This window comes from Lynx canadensis, chromosome F2 (genome assembly GCF_007474595.2).
Source record: "Lynx canadensis isolate LIC74 chromosome F2, mLynCan4.pri.v2, whole genome shotgun sequence".
Taxonomy (NCBI): domain Eukaryota; kingdom Metazoa; phylum Chordata; class Mammalia; order Carnivora; family Felidae; genus Lynx; species Lynx canadensis.
In genome coordinates, this window is record NC_044320.2 from 62,047,796 (window position 1) to 62,064,604 (window position 16,809).

Sequence of the window (16,809 nt, forward strand, 5' to 3'; positions counted from 1 at the left end):
CTGCAGAATCATCATTCAGGCTTTCATTGTTAAACTGATAATAGTTTACACGTTTGCTTGTTTTCTCCCTCTGCGTACTTAATACATAAGTTGCCATTCTAATTCTTTTTTCTAAAATTTCCCAGACCCGTTAGTTGTTGCACGGGGGGGGGGGGGGGATTGCAAAGTATTGATTCCCCAAGTTTCAGGGCCTGAAAAAAGTTTTGGAAAAGTATAAAAGATAACGTGTAACTACTCCCCAAAGCTCGTAATTGGTAGCTGCTGGAGCAGGAGATGTGTGTCGACAGTGTCTCCGAGAACTTATTCTCACACAGCTGTTTATTCAGATAGCGTGGGGCGCGTTCATTTACATAATAAATTTTTTTTTTTTTTTTTTTTTTTAAGCAGCAAGGTTGAGTCAGACGGAGCAGTGCTCCTCTCAATTGTTGCATTTAAACCAATAAGGTTAGAACAAGAGAATAGCTGTGGTTTGCGTTGCAAAAACAAAAAAAAAAAAGCCCCGAGGCTCCACGGGCAGACCTACAAGGCTGCGCAAACAAATCGAGGGATGAGATTGTGCCGTTTCTTTGTCTAGGGTTCTCAGATGCTATCTGCCGCCGCTGTTTGGTGGGGAAAGAGCGCAGGGCTCGCAGCGGCTCCTAAACAGATCGGTGGGAGCTGATGGCTCCGAGTTTGGGGCGAGGTAGAAACTCTCCAGTGCCACTTCCGACTTTAAGCCTTCCTGTTGCCGTCCACTGTGGCGGTTTTCTTGCTGGGGAAAGCGTTCTCGCTCAGTCGCTCGGCAGCCCGAGCCTGCAGCAGCGGCCAGGCGGCCGTCCCCGCGGCCGGGCTTTCCCCTGCAGAGGCGCCCCGCTTCCAGCAGCGCGGGGCTCCGCTGGGAGCGCCTAAAAGCCCGCACGCGTCCTTCCCCGGGAGCAAACCTACCCAAGGAATGGAGGTCTGCTAAACCAGAACGTTCGAAGGAGCACGTTAAAAACTGGTGGACGCAGCAGATGTAAGCGCTGTAAGTACAAGCTGACGGTTTGAAAAATTGTAGGGACTGACAACAGCTGTCCTGTGGGCAAAGCCCAAGATACCAGGAGCGCCGTGAGTAATTGTTTGGATTTGTTTTAAACTAAAAACATGAGGGCACGGGCAAGATTATGACACTTTGGACCTGGGATTTTATGAGCCACAGGGTTCCATCACAAAAGTAGAATTCTTAACCCCCCTGTTAGCTCGGCGACTGGCATCATTAAGAGAAGACAATTACAAATTAATTGTTAGCAATTACTGTGGTTGTGATCTATGGAAATAGAGTACACGGCTGTATTCTTGCAGGGAGATTACTTCATTATCTCTCCTGAATTGCTGCACAAACCTCAAATATTCTTGAGCGATATGGAACAAAGCGATAAATACCTATGCGTAATCTCCATTGCAACACAGATTAACTTTGCCTCCACACCTTAGGTTGATATGAGAAAATGAGGGAAGAATTCACATTTTGAAAGCACAACAGATAACAAAAATAAATTGAGACCACTTTTTAAGGAAGGAAACCCTTTCGCTTCAATAAACAAATTTCCCCCACGTTATATGAAACAGGCTCGTCTTCTAAAGGTGAAATAATAAACATTTGCTAAATTAATATACTTTTCGCATATTGACGCTTTAGATGACTGGAATGGACCTTGAAACTTAAAAGAAGGTTCTTCAACTTTTGAATTACCATTTAAAGTATTTGTCATTCAAAATCACTATATTACTAATGACTCATGGGCTTATATTTCTTGGGAGGAGTTTTTGAACACATTTAAGTCTAGCTTTTGCAAGAATTCAGTAAATTCAGACCTGCCATTGAATTTAGACAAGTGTTTTCATGTTGCATTTCTTAAAAAGACAAGGGTACAAAAAGTTGGTAGTTAAGCACAAAGTGTAGTTTTATAGAGTTGGGATTGTTTTTTGTTTTGTTTTGTTTTGTTTATGCATCTTTCAAAGTAGCTTTTATTTTAGGCTTCTGTGAGTGTTTTCGCCCACCGTTTGGGGTTTGAGCACATGCATACATGAATAGTCCTGCATTGTCAAATATTTGATATTTGACTTTCTTGCTTGCTTGAGTTCTCCTAAGGCCCAGAGTGTTCAGTAAATGAACAAACAGCCATGGGTTTTCAATCCTGAAAATTCTTCGTGGTGACAGACAGAGAAGCCTGATTGAGCCACTGTTCAGTTTTAGAGTGCCAAAAGGAAGTCAGCTGCTGTGTGAGTTTCGTACACATGATAAATGATTTTCTCAAAAGAAAATTTCCATTTGTATGTGAAAATTCCTATTATAAGAATACACTGGGAAGAGGAAAAAAAAAGACTTGCAGTGAGAATAAAACCCTCTCTTCCATTTAATCAGATAGCAAAGGCATTTCATTCAACATTTTCAATGAGTGCTCATTTTGAAATCAATCTTTTAAAACTATGGTGGCATCAGTGTCATTTAAACACTTGTTTTTGTTTTCACGGGGACTCAATGTTGTCATTTTCTTCAAACGAGGTATGTCAAAGAGGAATACAGCCTACTACATTCAGTTCAGTAACAGCATTGGAGCATTCATTTAATGGAGTCTTTGATAAAGAAGGAAATAAGTGTTAACATTTAAAAGACATCTTCGTCTTCCTAGGAGTTCATTTTGATTTTACGTTTAGATTTTTATCACAGCATTGACACCAGAGTTAGAAATACTGATTGAGGGAGATTTTAGCAAGAATATACTCTGATGAAAAAGCAGATCTATGCCTAAGTCTCCTTCTTATAAAATACATTCTGATTAGAAAATTGCCATTGTCTTTCAAATTTGGGAGTACTCAGGTTGATCTGGGGGGGGGGGGTGGGCAAAAGCAGCCTGCCTGCCAAGTCTATTTATTTAGATAAGTTCAGTACTTTCACTTTGAAAATGTCTTTTTAGTTTTTGGGGGGAAAAAAAAAGTTTTAAATTATAGCCATTTTATAAAAATTGCTTCTAGCAAGCAAAAAAGCCTATGGAAAACCCATAATTGAGACAAGTACCTACATTTTATTTGCTCTTTGCTGCTGAGATTTAGAACCCCTTTCCATTTACAGTTTACTTTTCACAGAACATTATTAACTTTTTGGCTTCATACACGATCTTCTGTCAGATGCTTTTGATTTGTAATTTAGCAAAGTATAATAAACAGTGCAAAAGTCATGAATTTTGCTCTGCGTCCTGAGCTCTGTGGTAGGGAAAATGTGATAAAATGTGTACCTTAAGTCTTGTTTGATGATCTCTCAAAGCAAGTTTGCCTTCTGGAAATAATTTCTGGGGTTGAAGAGCATGGTATTAACAGATTTAATGTGGCTATTCAATGGATTGGCGAAGTACTATGTGAGGTTTAACAAAATGAGAGAGACAAATTGAACATCAACAAAAGTTACATCTGTGAAGAATTATAAATTTAATTAGAAAAAAGGCAAACTTAAAAGACCTCATTAACTAATCAGAAGTCAAAGTGACTAGTTTAGGATTCTTGAATTTAAATTCTACGACGTTCTGCTATCTTTTTTCCTCTTTGTATTTCTGCAACTCTCAGTATGTAGGCTGCTGTGGGTGTTCTATACAAAGAGTTTTAAAAAGCATTAGAGTGAAGTGACTTCATTGTAATATAAGATGACTCTTTGTAATGTTAGGGGAAATATTTTTGTACTCGTAGGAACATTTGAATTAAAAATACCAGATTAGAAGAAGACAAGAAACGTATTAAGTTTATGGATATGAAGCAGAAAATATGAGCTTACTGAATGCCTAACAGCATTTTCCTGAAAACCATGAAATAATTTTTTTTTCTCTTTTGAGTGGAAATCTGCCTAATGAATGATTTTTGAAACACATTATGCTCTTGGACCTTGAAAACACAGAAACTTCCAGCGATATTGTCAAACATAAGAGAAAATCAACACCAATCAGAAATAGGTGTTCTTTTTAGATAAGTCATTATAAGAGCATGTTTCCTTACTGGCCTGTAATCTTGTACTACACATAAAAAACTAAAAGCATGTGAAGTGTAGCATTTTGTAAACTGTAACTAATTTTGCTCACATCTGTGTCTAATTGTTGTCTGCATTCGCATTCTTGAGAGTAGATTTATTTTTCCTGGACCACGATGTGGATTCAGCTGACCAGCCTAAGTGAGGATTAGTTGTTTTAAAGTTATTTTGATTAAAGAGTCATTTTTAAATACAGTAACACACAACACATGGTTTAAATAATCCTTGAGACACAAAAGAATATATCTGAAGTATACTTAATGAAATGAAGATCATGGATATGGGATTTCAAAAATTGTAGTATATGAAAGTACAGTAGAGACTGAGTCAGGGCAGCATTAAAAAAAAGTGCAAATGCATTTTTTTTCAGTGAGAAAACGTGGTCGAAAAATTCTTATGTTGAAGTGCATTTTTAAGTTTGACTTTGCAATTTAATGATAGGTTCAACCACAAATATAAGGATAATCAAACTTTCAAAGTATACAATGAAACCAAAATTATATTTCCAGGATTATACTATCTAGCCAATGTTAAAATAGGAATGTATTTTAACATTTAACAGAAAGTGTGTTTTACATACTCTTTCCCACAATTAGGCCAAGAGAGTTCTTAAAACTAAGCTAGTTCTCACCTATAATTTATTCCAGGTGTATAAAAGCAGGGGGAAAAAAGGGAAAAAAAATTTATCCTCGTAGATTGCTGCAGTTTCTAGAGGAAAACATTTAATCTTACGTGAGAACGTTAACAAAAATTGCAGCCGCCTGCTATCACAAAATGATATATCTGCAGGAATTAAAATTAAATTTTCACTTACTACTCAGGCGTCTGTTAATGATTTTCATCCTGCATGTATTCTAGAAACACATACCTAGAAATTTCACATAATGTTACACCAAGGGATCTAGACTTCAGCAGTGCACTCTTCGTGCCAAAAAGGTAGAATTCCTCAATTTCATAAATCATAATTAGAAAATAACCAGACTCAATGGCAGAAATTTGCTTGGATCACTTTAATGCCATTTGAGATGCTTCAGTTCTCATCTTTGTTCTGTAGCCCTAATTGATGTCAGTTCAGGTTGAATGAAAATGCACATCAAAGATTTGGAATTCCGAGTCATTTTAAGTGTTTTCCAGAATGCTCTCTCCTGCGAGGCGTTAGTCTGAGCTTGTAAACCAGCAGCCCGCCCTCACCTGAGCTTATCACCTGCTGGCGGTTTGCGCTGCCTCTGGAGGAAGAGTAGTAGCTGGCAGAGCCTGCCTGTGAGCCTAAGTTAGTTGGTTCATCTGGAGACAAAAGGCACCAAAATGCTGGCTCCCAGGGACATTGAACTGATGATTAAGCTCTCTGTCCTCTTGGTTGAAACGACAGCAAATTAAACGGAGAGCTGACTGCTTTTTCTGTTTTAGCAGGCGATGGTGCGTAAGCAGTCACTGAGTTTCAAATTTGCATGAGTGCATGAGCACACGTCACTCAGTGATGTGATTGTGGGGTATGAAAACTTGCCTTTGCCATTTAGAGTGACATTTTTCAGCATTGCCTGAAAGTTGCCCAGAAGCTGTTTCAGTAAATGCTACATGACGAATAGTAAATATAGGAGAAACCACCATGGTAAGGAGGAGAAACTGTCAGGAGTCAGGGGTGGGCGGGAACTCTGTTTCAGCTGGTGATAGCAGAGAATGGAAGATCTTCCGAGGGTGCTGGAGGGTTAATTCTTGAACTGCTGTGAAACACACTCATTTTGCTAATAGCTATTTTTCTCCAAGCACCTTTTCCAAGCTGCCTGGGCAAGGCTGCTTTGCATGTTGATTGGGGGAGGGGTAATCCCGTTTGCAGCTGTCATAGGCCAGTGATGAATCACTATCCCGTCATTTGGCTGCCTTCCCCCTTGACAAGGGGAGGAGGAGGGTAGACCTGCAGGAGGAAACAACAGTGGAGACCTCAACTTCAAGACAATATGCCTTTCACTGCTGCAGTATCCTCCTTTTTCTCTTTTGGTTAAAAGAGAGCATTGTCGTTCTCAGCCATGTGCTCTGTATAATTAAGAGCTGACACTGAAGCAGAGTAACAACAGCTTCTAATTTCTTACCCCCGATCACAGGTGCAAACATCTCAAACCAGTTCAGATGTTGCTGTTTCCTCAAGTTGCAGGTAAGGATATTTGACATTTTTAGAGATTACCTTTCTGTGACCCATATCTATTTTTGTCTAGTATTTCTTAATTATTTCTATTAATAGCAACAGCCTCTGTTGGAAATTACTTCACAATTTGTGTGTGTGCGCGCTTGTAAAAAAATTTTAAGTATGTAGAAAGGGAATAGGAGCTTGGGTTTGAAAATGATTATGGGCTATAGTTTCTGGTGTTAGGTAAACTGTGAACGTGTAATGTGAATTAGGAGAGAAAAGTTGGATTGTAAGCCATTTCTAGTTTGATTTAGAAGATTGGGGAAGTAAAAACTCACTTTAGAAGTTACAGGGTTCATATTAAGCTGCTTTAAAAACTAGTTACAGTCAGTCTAAATGCAACCTCTAGAGTAAAATAACTAGCTTTTATTAACCTGGTGGGGGGGAGGAAAAGTCTTCACGTCAATGGAACATTAACACCCCCCCCTTTTTTTTTTAAGAAAAATACATAGGTTTAAAATAAAGGGAATGGGCCTTAGATTTTTTTTTAAAAAATTGGCTGTCAGAAAACAGAAGGGTATCTAGGTGTGGTTTTAGTCGCTTTAAATAAGCCCCCCTCCTCTCCATGAATAGAATATTAAATATACACGGATAGCTCTGCAATTGTGAACGTGAGTGGCGGCTTTACCATCATTTTATAAAATCAGCAGCTACTGAGTCTAAGAACTTGGGGGCGGGGGGGGGGGGAGTATTTAACCTTTTATATGGTAAAAATGCAAAAGTGCAGCATTGAGGTAGAATTGTTATTTCCCTGAATAAGTGACAGCTGAGGTATTCCAAGCGCTAATGCTCCCAGGGACTCACTGTATGTTGGCCTTATCCCTTTTCAATTGGGCACGCTGTATGTAATCCACAAAGCAAACAAGTGAGCCGACATCATAATGTTTTAATGCTGCATTTGTTTCAAGGGAAACAGAGGAACAATTAAGCAGTTTGCCAGAGTAAACACATGCATCAGGACTATCTCTTTCCCTGTCACTGCACTATGGGCCTCAAGTGTTTTATTTGGTTTGGAGACCCATTAAATTACAATTGGGTGGTAAATTATAAGGGAGTACTGGTGCTAATTTATGAAACAGATTCCATAGACAGTGACGCTTCGTCCTTTTATAACTGTTTACATATTTGTCTTTTACAGAAATAACGCCTCTGTTTTTTCAATTTAAAAAGAAAAGCATGACTGCATTTTTTTTTTCCTTTGGAAATTAAACTTGACGTAATGGTCTCACTGTGATTTGGTGAGCTGTGTAAGAAAAAAAGATTTTTCAAAGCGCCATGTGAATACTTGGTTAGCTAGGTAAGGCCAAGGACACCTTTGAGCACCACATGTTGGGAAAGCATGACTGAAGGTAAAATGTAAGGTGAACTGTTTGGAGTCTAAGAAAACAGATACAATGGGACTTTTGTGTGAATGTGTTTCAAAGGTGTCAAGTCGTTAGCGCATTAAATACTAGTGTTATGAATTTGGTACATCTGTCACACGGAAGGCTTCTTGTCTTTAGGTCTATGGAAATGCAGGATCTAACCAGCCCGCATAGCCGTCTGAGTGGTAGTAGTGAATCCCCCAGTGGTCCCAAACTCGATAACTCTCATAGAGATAGTAATTCCATGACTCCCAATGGCACCGAAGGTGAGTGTCTGCCTTCTCGCTATTTGCTTTGCACCTTGTTTCTTCGTCAGCGTATACTTTGTTATATACAAGGGGGTTATGATTTCAGTTGTCAAACCCATGAAACTACTGTTCTAGTTCCCATTTGGGTCGTTTGACGTGTGAATCAGTATTCATCCTTCAGTTAGGAGCTGCACAGTACTAAATTATTGTAACATTAACAGACTGGTTCTATTTGGCATAAATGGACACACGTATATGGATGGGTGCGTAACGTTTTTAACCTTTGAGTGTTTTTTAAGCTTCTTGCTGATGACTCTTCAGAGTATAGTATTTGCATTGTTTTGTTCTCTGAGCAATGAGAATTTGGAATTACTTCCTTTCCCTTTTGATACTAAATATAACAAAATGGGTTTCAACGTAACATTGGACTGGATTGTTTCTAAGTACTGGTAAAATTGTGTGCCTAATGTTCTTGCGTCTCTGACCATTGAGATATAAGCAAATAACAAAACAAAACAAAAAGCACCCTTGTTTACAAATATACAACCTTATTTGGGAGCTACATGAAATTTATTGTCTTCAGGATTAGATAGTATACCTGAATAGTTGTGTTACAATTATTTTGTAAATTAATACATATTAATATTTATGTAAATTTTATGTAAACACCTACTTTAGTCCATAGATTCCTCAGTCTAAACAAGTAAAGCTATCCGTGTGCATTGTGAGCTGTTCTGCACATTTATTTCGGTATTATGTATAATTTTAAAACTGTAACATATGCAAGTATGTGTTACATATTGTATTTATTTCTACTTTAGCCTGTTGAAAAATTGCTGCTTCACACACGATATTTTTGCTTATTCCTTACTAAGCCTCAGGACCTTAATGAACTTACAGCATAAGTTTCACTAGAAGTTCAGTGAATTATCCATGTTAGAATTCCATCCATCCATAAACAACACCCTTAACCATCATTTCCCAATCGCCATGGTGATCTTTTATCACAGTTCTTAAAAATAAACAAAACTAAATGCCATATAATTGTTTGTTTGGTGCAGTATTCCAGCACGTATTGGTGAAGCCTTTTAAAACTAGGAATGTTAGGACATTTCTGATCCTAGAAAACATATAAAGTGAATTGATTCTGATATTAGATACCTTCATTTCTATACCGACCGTGGTGATTTTTAATGTGTAAATAGTCTGTATTTTGCTTTTTGAGTAAATACGTTCGTTACCAGCATTGCTGAAAAATGGTCACTGTCAAAAGTAGAAACTCCGCTGATCTAGCAAAAAATAAATAAATAAAATAAAGAAAAGAAACCTCTGAATGAAGTTGGCTCTTCACCTCAAACTCTTCCCATTTTGACAGGCAATCAAAAAGACACTGAAATTATTTTTAGGAAAGCAATTCTGGTATTGAAGTAGGTTTCGTAGAGCAAATAAAAAAAAAAAGTCTTTTTTTCTCTCCTTTGGGATTCGGCTTCAGGTGGAAGTGTGACTGCCACGCAGTGTAGGTTGGGCGTGTGCAGTCTGAGTGTAGGTCCTTCGGGGGGGGGGGGGGGCCCAGGCCGGTGTCCTCGTGCAGGTGGCTACTGACAGGAGAGTCAGAGGGGCCACAGGTGCAAACCTTAAATAGTCCTCATCGCTGAGAAGTCCAAATAAGACCATCATTTAGAGTAACTTAAAAATAAAGAAGACTATGTCTAATCATTTTTGCTAAATAGAATTTACTAATACGTATTGGTTGGAGTAATTATGAAATAATGCATAGTGGTAGTTCACATACGTATAAACAAATGAGGTGGGGGGGAGGCATTTTCATTTTGTCATCATTTACTGGCAGATTGTCTCCTACAGAATAAGAACCATGTAATACTGAAGCAGAGTCTGTGATGGGGACTGCCCCCTAGGAAGGCTTTGTGTGAATGACGTGTGGTTTGTTTTTTAAGGACATGTGGAGTGGTTATGTCTTTCTAACAGTTTGTTTACCTTTAATAGCTTGATATCAGGTCCATATTCAGGAATATGTGTCTTCTACCATTTTTGCATAAGTGGTTCAAAAGAGTACGATTTTGTAGGTAATTGTGGAATCTGCTGAGGCAATCTGGCAAATACTTCAAAATTACTACTTATCCAGAAAAATTCTTAATGATCTTATGTTTTAGAAATGAATTTTTTAGACCTTTTTCAGACAAAGGCAGTTACGCATTTCGTTTTGTTTTCAGGGATCTTACCTGGGTTTACTTTGTAACGGCTATGGTAGTTAAAGTGGAGTTAGAAGGTACCAATATAAAATAAATTCTCCAAAGAATAAAGGGAATTTTCATCATTCTGCTTGGAGATCCAGTTTTATTTTCGTATACGGTTTGGAAATACGGTTCTAGACTTGCTTTATGATCCCTGTTACATCCCTCTTTAGATGCAGACTCTATCAGAAAGTTCTGAGTTATTATTAAGTTTGTGAATCAGTTCATCAAGCTGCTTACGCATTCTGTAACGCATTTGTTTCCTTACCCCCAGTCACCGCTAGAGGAGTGAAGGTTAAAATTAGTGAGCTCCTAGTGTCTGGCAAGCTTCCCTGGGATATAATCCTTATAGACTTTCCTAGTCCTTCTTTGAAAGTCTTCTTTCGAAACTAGTACTGTTTACCAATGAATTAGAAGAACGAAAAACAAGAAATTCATTTAAATGTAAGAGAGCGTTTAAAGTATCAATCATCTCCCCTAACTCCATGACAAATATTTTTAGCTCTATATGCCATGATTTATATTTAAGTGACTTCACTGCAACTGAGTTGAAGCTATTCTCCTTAATGAGGTCAACAAAACTTCCATTGAGTTGACACAGTTGTTGGCTTTGCCCGCGTTTATATAGGTTGTCTTCTCAGAGCCATTTTTTACTTCCTGCCCCCACTTGTCCCTATAATGAGGCTAAGAAAACATGAAAATCTCCTGTATCAAAAACCATAACTTCATCTGAAGAACAAACAAGAAGGGAATGGAATGGAGAGGCCGAGATATTAAGTTTCTTCTTAAGTCGGCTGCCAAATTATCATAAGACTCAATGTTTGTAGGTTCTGTACTCACAGGCTAGTGCCTATTTTCATGGTTCATCTAAGGGATAAAGACAGACAGACACTGAGCTATAGCCTCAGATACTGGGCTTTTTTATTCCCCAGATGAAATGTTCTTCAGTTAGGATGGTTGTTTACTGTTTCATACTTCAAAAGTTTCAACTATTCGTATTTTACGTTCTATTCCAACCTCTCTGTGAATCGTTACCGTAGTTAACTGTTGGTTTCTCACAGTTTATAAACCTTGGAGATAGAAAGCATAGATAGGTAAAAAAACAAAATAGCATAAATGAATGCTTGAGTTGCACTGAAAAAAAAAAAAAAACAGAAGTGATATGTTTCCAAATGAAGTAATAAATATTTTACTCTTAAACAATTACAATTTGATTTGGAGGAGACTCATGGATAGTTATGAAAACTATGAGCAACTGTGGCTTTCTTTTAACTGTTTGGCCTATTTTGGGGGGTGGGGGGCAGTTAGTTTTCCAAGACAGGATTGAAGAGAAATTTCTTATTAGATTGTAACAGCATAATTTTTAAGACCTAGGCTTCTTGCTGGTGATGCTCGCATTAGATGTATATTAAAGCACCGAATCTGAGAGGATTCCTAATGTGTGGATATATGTCAAGTCTGTTGACGTCTGTGTTGTATAAGCGTTCAAAGTTGTTGGGAAACCTTCCTTTGGAAGGATTCAGGGCCATAGCAGTAAAAGGAGTTTTATTTACGTACCTAATTAAGGCCTTGTTTGCAAAGCAGTGATTCTTTCCATCTTTGTTTTTTTCTCGTTGTCTTATTTCCATGGGAGCCTAAGATTGGTCGGTTCATATATTGCTAGTTTGAGTGTTTATTTTTGCTTGTCTGGGGAGGAAGAGTGGGGAAGGGCAAAAAAGAAGCGTGAGCGAGTGGAACTGAGAGCTCTAATTCTGAGTTTTTGCTATTGTAAATTCAGATTCAAAGTCAAAAAGAAGCTTAAACTTGTCTTAAAGCAGATGAATTTGCCTTTAAGTGACGTAACACCACATGCGGTTGAAATCTTCACTACAAACAGGGTTTCAGGAATTCTGATGGTAATTCAAATAGTAATTTTGAATTGGTATATCAGATTCCCAAGGTGATAAGAGATACAATCTTGAATTAGGTGGCTAAATTTTCTGCATTTTAAAAATGTATTTAATTGTGTATTGCATATTTTAGGATGATAGCTTAATTCAATTTTGTATTACCAGGAGCTATTTTAATGTTGTTTTGTCATTTCTACAAAGCTCAGAACACCAACAAATGATCTGAATTTGTTTTTCTCGCTGCAATTTGAATTTAGTGAAATAAAGTTATATGCAACTGGAATATTTTTAAGAAATCTTATTTATAAGAAATATGTAAGCTGGAGTTAATGTGTATAAAATTATGGTTTGAGGCTGCATTTTAAAGGCTACATTTGTATATTTGTGGTCAAATATTCTGTTGTCAATAGAAACATGGTAATCTAATTTTATTATTGTTTACATTCTGCACATGACTTACTTTCTGGAAGATTAAGGGACATTGTGAGTGAAAGGATTTCTAAATGACATTTTTAAAGTTTGCCTGTAGCCACATAATTGGTCTCTTATAAATTGTTCACAAGGAAAAGCCATGAAAGGATGAACAAAATAATTTTAGGATTTAGTATTTGCCTATATTGTGTCCGAGAAGAGTTTTCACATGCCTGTTACTAATTAATAATGATAATGGCTAATGTTTATAAAGAACTTAATGTTAGTCTTTATGCTGACCATTCTCCAGGATTTGTTTCATTAATCTTCAGAAAATTCCTGACATCCCAGTGTCGTGGTTAAGACGCTGGGTTTGACTCCCAGCTCCACGATCACTAGCAGGGTTAGCTTCTGTTGGGCTCAGTGTCCTCGACTGTAAAATGGGAATCAGAGCAGAAACCTCTCTCAGGCTTGCTTTGAGGATGATAAGTAAAACCTGGGACACACTTGGGACTTCCTAAGTACTCTGTATTTATTAACTTCTGTACCATATCTAGACTTGTATGGTACTATTACTGTTTTACATACAACAAAACAGAGCGTTAGAAACTTCAGTGCCAAGTTTAAAGGCACAGGGCTTATAATTGGTACCACTAATATCTGACCTAGTATTTGAATCCAGTTCTGAGTTCAGAGCTTGGGTTTTAAAATCTCTGTATTAGTCCTTGGAAAGAATACACGATTCCCATCCCCAGCCAGTGTCTTTTCTGACACCTTCGTACTAAACACTGGTGCCTTCCCCTTCCACATGGATGCCTTCTCAACTGGAGAACACCATTCCCTAGCAAACAGTGGAGCTGTAAAATGGCCTATGGCAGAGGCTTTGATGACAAAAGGACTTCATTATGAGGCCATGTCCCCAGGGCAGTTATATTCTGGTCTTTAAGTTCTTGTGTGCGTGAGTGTAGGAGATTTCTTCTTGGTGCCACGCGTGCAAAGCATATTGCATCAATAGGTTAAGTTTTAGGGGATTGTCTCTTACTAGTTTTCAAAGCTTTAGACTTAATTATAATTCCATCAGCCGTCTCTCTCTGTTGGCTTCCCTGGGATCAGAGATGGGAAGTCCTCTCTGCTTTTCATTACAATAGTCATTATTATATGCACATTTGGATTGGAGCAGTATTACTGTGAAATCTAAAAAGCGGTCACAGTTTTGCTACTGCTCAGAGTAACCATTTTCTACCTCAGAAAATATTCTTAAGTGGATGGTAAATTTGGTCACGTTTCTCTTAGAGAACCGGGCTATGTTAACTAAGCAAAGCTCGAAGAAGCAGCTTAAGTGGCATTTGTTGGGGGTTCCATAGAAACAGCGGTTACGGAAGCCAGGATATGGGAGCACGGGTGCTATGTTCTAGGAGCAGCAAGTAGCCGTTCAGGCGGTGTGGCGGGGGGAGAGAGGTTGACAGGGTATAAGAGGCGAAGTCACAGGATACAGCGGTGGCATGTGTAGGGCCTTGCACATTGGCAGATGTACTATCGCTCATAAATAGCTTTGGTAGGAAGAATAGGAATTCCAACGCTTATTGCCTGAAACTGTGCTCAGAGTACAGAATCAGGCTCCTTGATAAACGGACTCTATATAGTATTCTCTTCTTCCCCAATACCTCACAGTTCAAGAGAATCAGAGTTCTATGACATCTCTTCTCTAGCTGGGCCAGAAGTTAGGTAGCATCAGCAATCTGTACCTCCCTTAGAACATCCTATCTTCTGGGAGAAATTCCTGGTTCCCTCCAGGGATATTGTGTGAACCTTTAGTGAGTCCTAGCATTTAGGCTAATTCTGAATCCTTCACTCATGGATTCCTTGCTTTAAGTGATTCCTAATTTCTTTTGATGGCCAAAGATGTCTTGGGGGTGAGCTGTATATAGATAACGTGATGGGTCTATGTGTGCCCACTTTGCTTACTTGGAGTAAAGTCTAAGAGTGACTCATTTGCCTCTTTTTGGCTCCAAGGGTACAATATAATAGGAAAAAAGACAATTACAAATTTTCCGATTTTATTTTGGGTAGGCAAAAACATTATCTGACACATAGCTGTCTTCAGTGACTGCTGAATAATCAAGGACTTAGGCTGAGGATTTATGTAAAGTTTTAGGACCCCTTTTGTAAGTAAAAGGCTGTTGTTATGTTTATGGTAATTTGTTGGTTTTGTAGATTTTTTAGTTTCATTTCATGCCTGAGACATCTCATTATATTGAAAAAAGGTGGATGAACTCTAGCAAACACATTCTAAGCTGATTTATTTATGTACTCCCTTTAAGGCCAATTGGAAACATTTTTCTATGAAATGAATCAAAATCTAAAATGCTTACCTGTTTTATCATTGCATTGATTACTGATCAAGGGAATTGTGAGTGGAAACAATACTTTTTTAACAAAATGAGGACTATGAAATGAATTGCCTAAGTTCTTACTGTTTCTTAAGCATATCAAGAAATAGCATACCTGATTTTATCTGCAAAAGAGTTAACTTTTATGTACCTAATTTCAAAGAGTTTAAATAGCACAGTACTGTGCTGGAGAAGAGAATCAAAGACACGTCAGACCGATCTCAAAGCTCACATCCTTCACATTCTGAAATATGGGCTCCCTGATAGCCAAATAACTTGCTCCTTACTGACATAATTTATCTGCCCTAAGAAATTTTATGTTACCCTGTCTAAGTGGATGATTCATTGAAGGAAATACAACATCCGTTTATATGTATGTTTCACTTAGTAGAGTCTCTAGGTTCCTTAAAGGCAAGGATAAACCTGTTCACTACTGTGTTCTTGGCATCTAGCAGAAGGCTTGGCTGTGATTAAGCAGTCAACACGTATTTGTTGAATGAATGCCCCATATGACTAAGCAGATAATGCAGGAGAGTGATTATAAGAGACAAGAGTCACTCATTTTATTTAAAGGCATTAATAGATTCAATAAGTATCTAAAGCCTCGTTTTCAAAGTGTGAAAATGATGATTTCACAGACCAATTTATATAGTAATTATACAGGCCATCCATTCAGAGAACATCCACAGTCAACATTGCTGCTGATTTTTAATTTGATCTGTAGTAACTGACTTGCATTTGACCTGTACTAATTAATTAATTTATTAATGACAACTGCTCTTGGACTTAATAGTATTAAGCAATGATGAAGCAACTTCCACGTAGTCCAAGAAACACATGAATTATATAAAGATCAGGCAGTTAGTACACTTAGATTTAGTATCTTTACAAGATGGTAAGGTGTCATGATTGGAGGTGAACATTTTTTTTTTAATTAAAAAAAATTTAATGTTTATTTTTGAGAGAGAAAGAGAGAGCACAAGGAAAGGGCAGAGAGAGAGGGAGACACAGAATCCAAAGCAGACTGCAGGCTCTGAGCTGTCAGCACGGAGCCTGATGCAGGCCTCAGACTCCCGAACTGAGAGAGCATGACCTGAGCCGAAGTTGGACGCTTAACTGACTGAGCCACCTAGGTTCCCCATAGGAGGTGAACGTTTTATTTTTATTTATTTTTTTTTAATTTTTTTTTTAACGTTTATTTATTTTTGAGACAGAGACAGAACATGAACAGGGGAGGGGCAGAGAGAGAGGGAGACACAGAATCTGAAACAGGCTCCAGGCTTTGAGCTGTCAGCACATAGCCCGATGCGGGGCTCGAACTCACGGACCATGAGATCATGACCTGAGCCGAAGTCGGACGCTTAACCAACCAAGCCACCCAGGCGCCCCAGGAGGTGAACGTTTTAAAAGTGAGGAAAATTCTGGGGTGCCTGGTGGCTCAGTCAGTTAAGTTTCTGACTTTGGCTCAGGTTGTGATTTCACAGTTGGTGAGTTTGAGCCCCATATCAGGCTTCGCTTGCAGAAGACAGTGCAGAGCCTGCTTGGGATTCTCTCCCCACCCCCCCCTCCCCTGCTTGCATGTGTTTTCTCTCTCTCTCTCTCTCAAAATAAATTTAAAAACTTAAATGTGAAGAAAACTTGCAAGGACAAGGATATATACATACTGCAGTGAACAGTCTCTATGTATGTATGTATGAAATAATATATATCACACTGTATATCCACCATTACATCATTCATTCAAGAAAGAGTCATGATTTGTGTCTAGAAATTTACCAAATATCATCTTGCCAAAGAGAAGTTTACAGTCTACTGGATTTGCAGACCTATAATCAGATGACCACTATACTTTATCACTAGGGCTATATTCTGCAGAGAGGTGGGGTCCTAATTATGACGGGGTGATCGAGGATGGTTTATGCACACAGGTAGTACTTAAACTGAGTCTTGAAGAAGAGGTGGAAAAACACTGGGTGACAAGCCAGGAAGGAAGAAAGAGCATGGATTGTTTAGCTGTAGCAAAGACATCCCTAGTCCCAG

General features: G+C 38.3%; 1 protein-coding gene across 5 annotated transcripts in view; it reads left to right on the forward strand.

Moving 5' to 3' along the window:
* The first annotated feature begins 914 nt into the window (after positions 1 to 914).
* EYA1 (EYA transcriptional coactivator and phosphatase 1) overlaps positions 915 to 16,809 on the forward strand; it is a 170,542-nt gene continuing 154,647 nt past the window's right edge. For 3 of the 5 annotated variants that reach the window (XM_030304378.1, XM_030304377.1, XM_030304379.1), the window contains exons 1-2: positions 5,949 to 6,182; positions 7,718 to 7,845. In XM_030304378.1, the coding sequence (XP_030160238.1) occupies positions 7,722 to 7,845 (124 nt within the window). In that variant the 5' untranslated portion in view covers positions 5,949 to 6,182; positions 7,718 to 7,721. Of the gene's footprint in view, positions 1,004 to 5,948; positions 6,183 to 7,717; positions 7,846 to 16,809 lie in introns of those variants that run through there. The other 2 variants (XM_030304383.1, XM_030304380.1) reach the window with 2 other exon arrangements.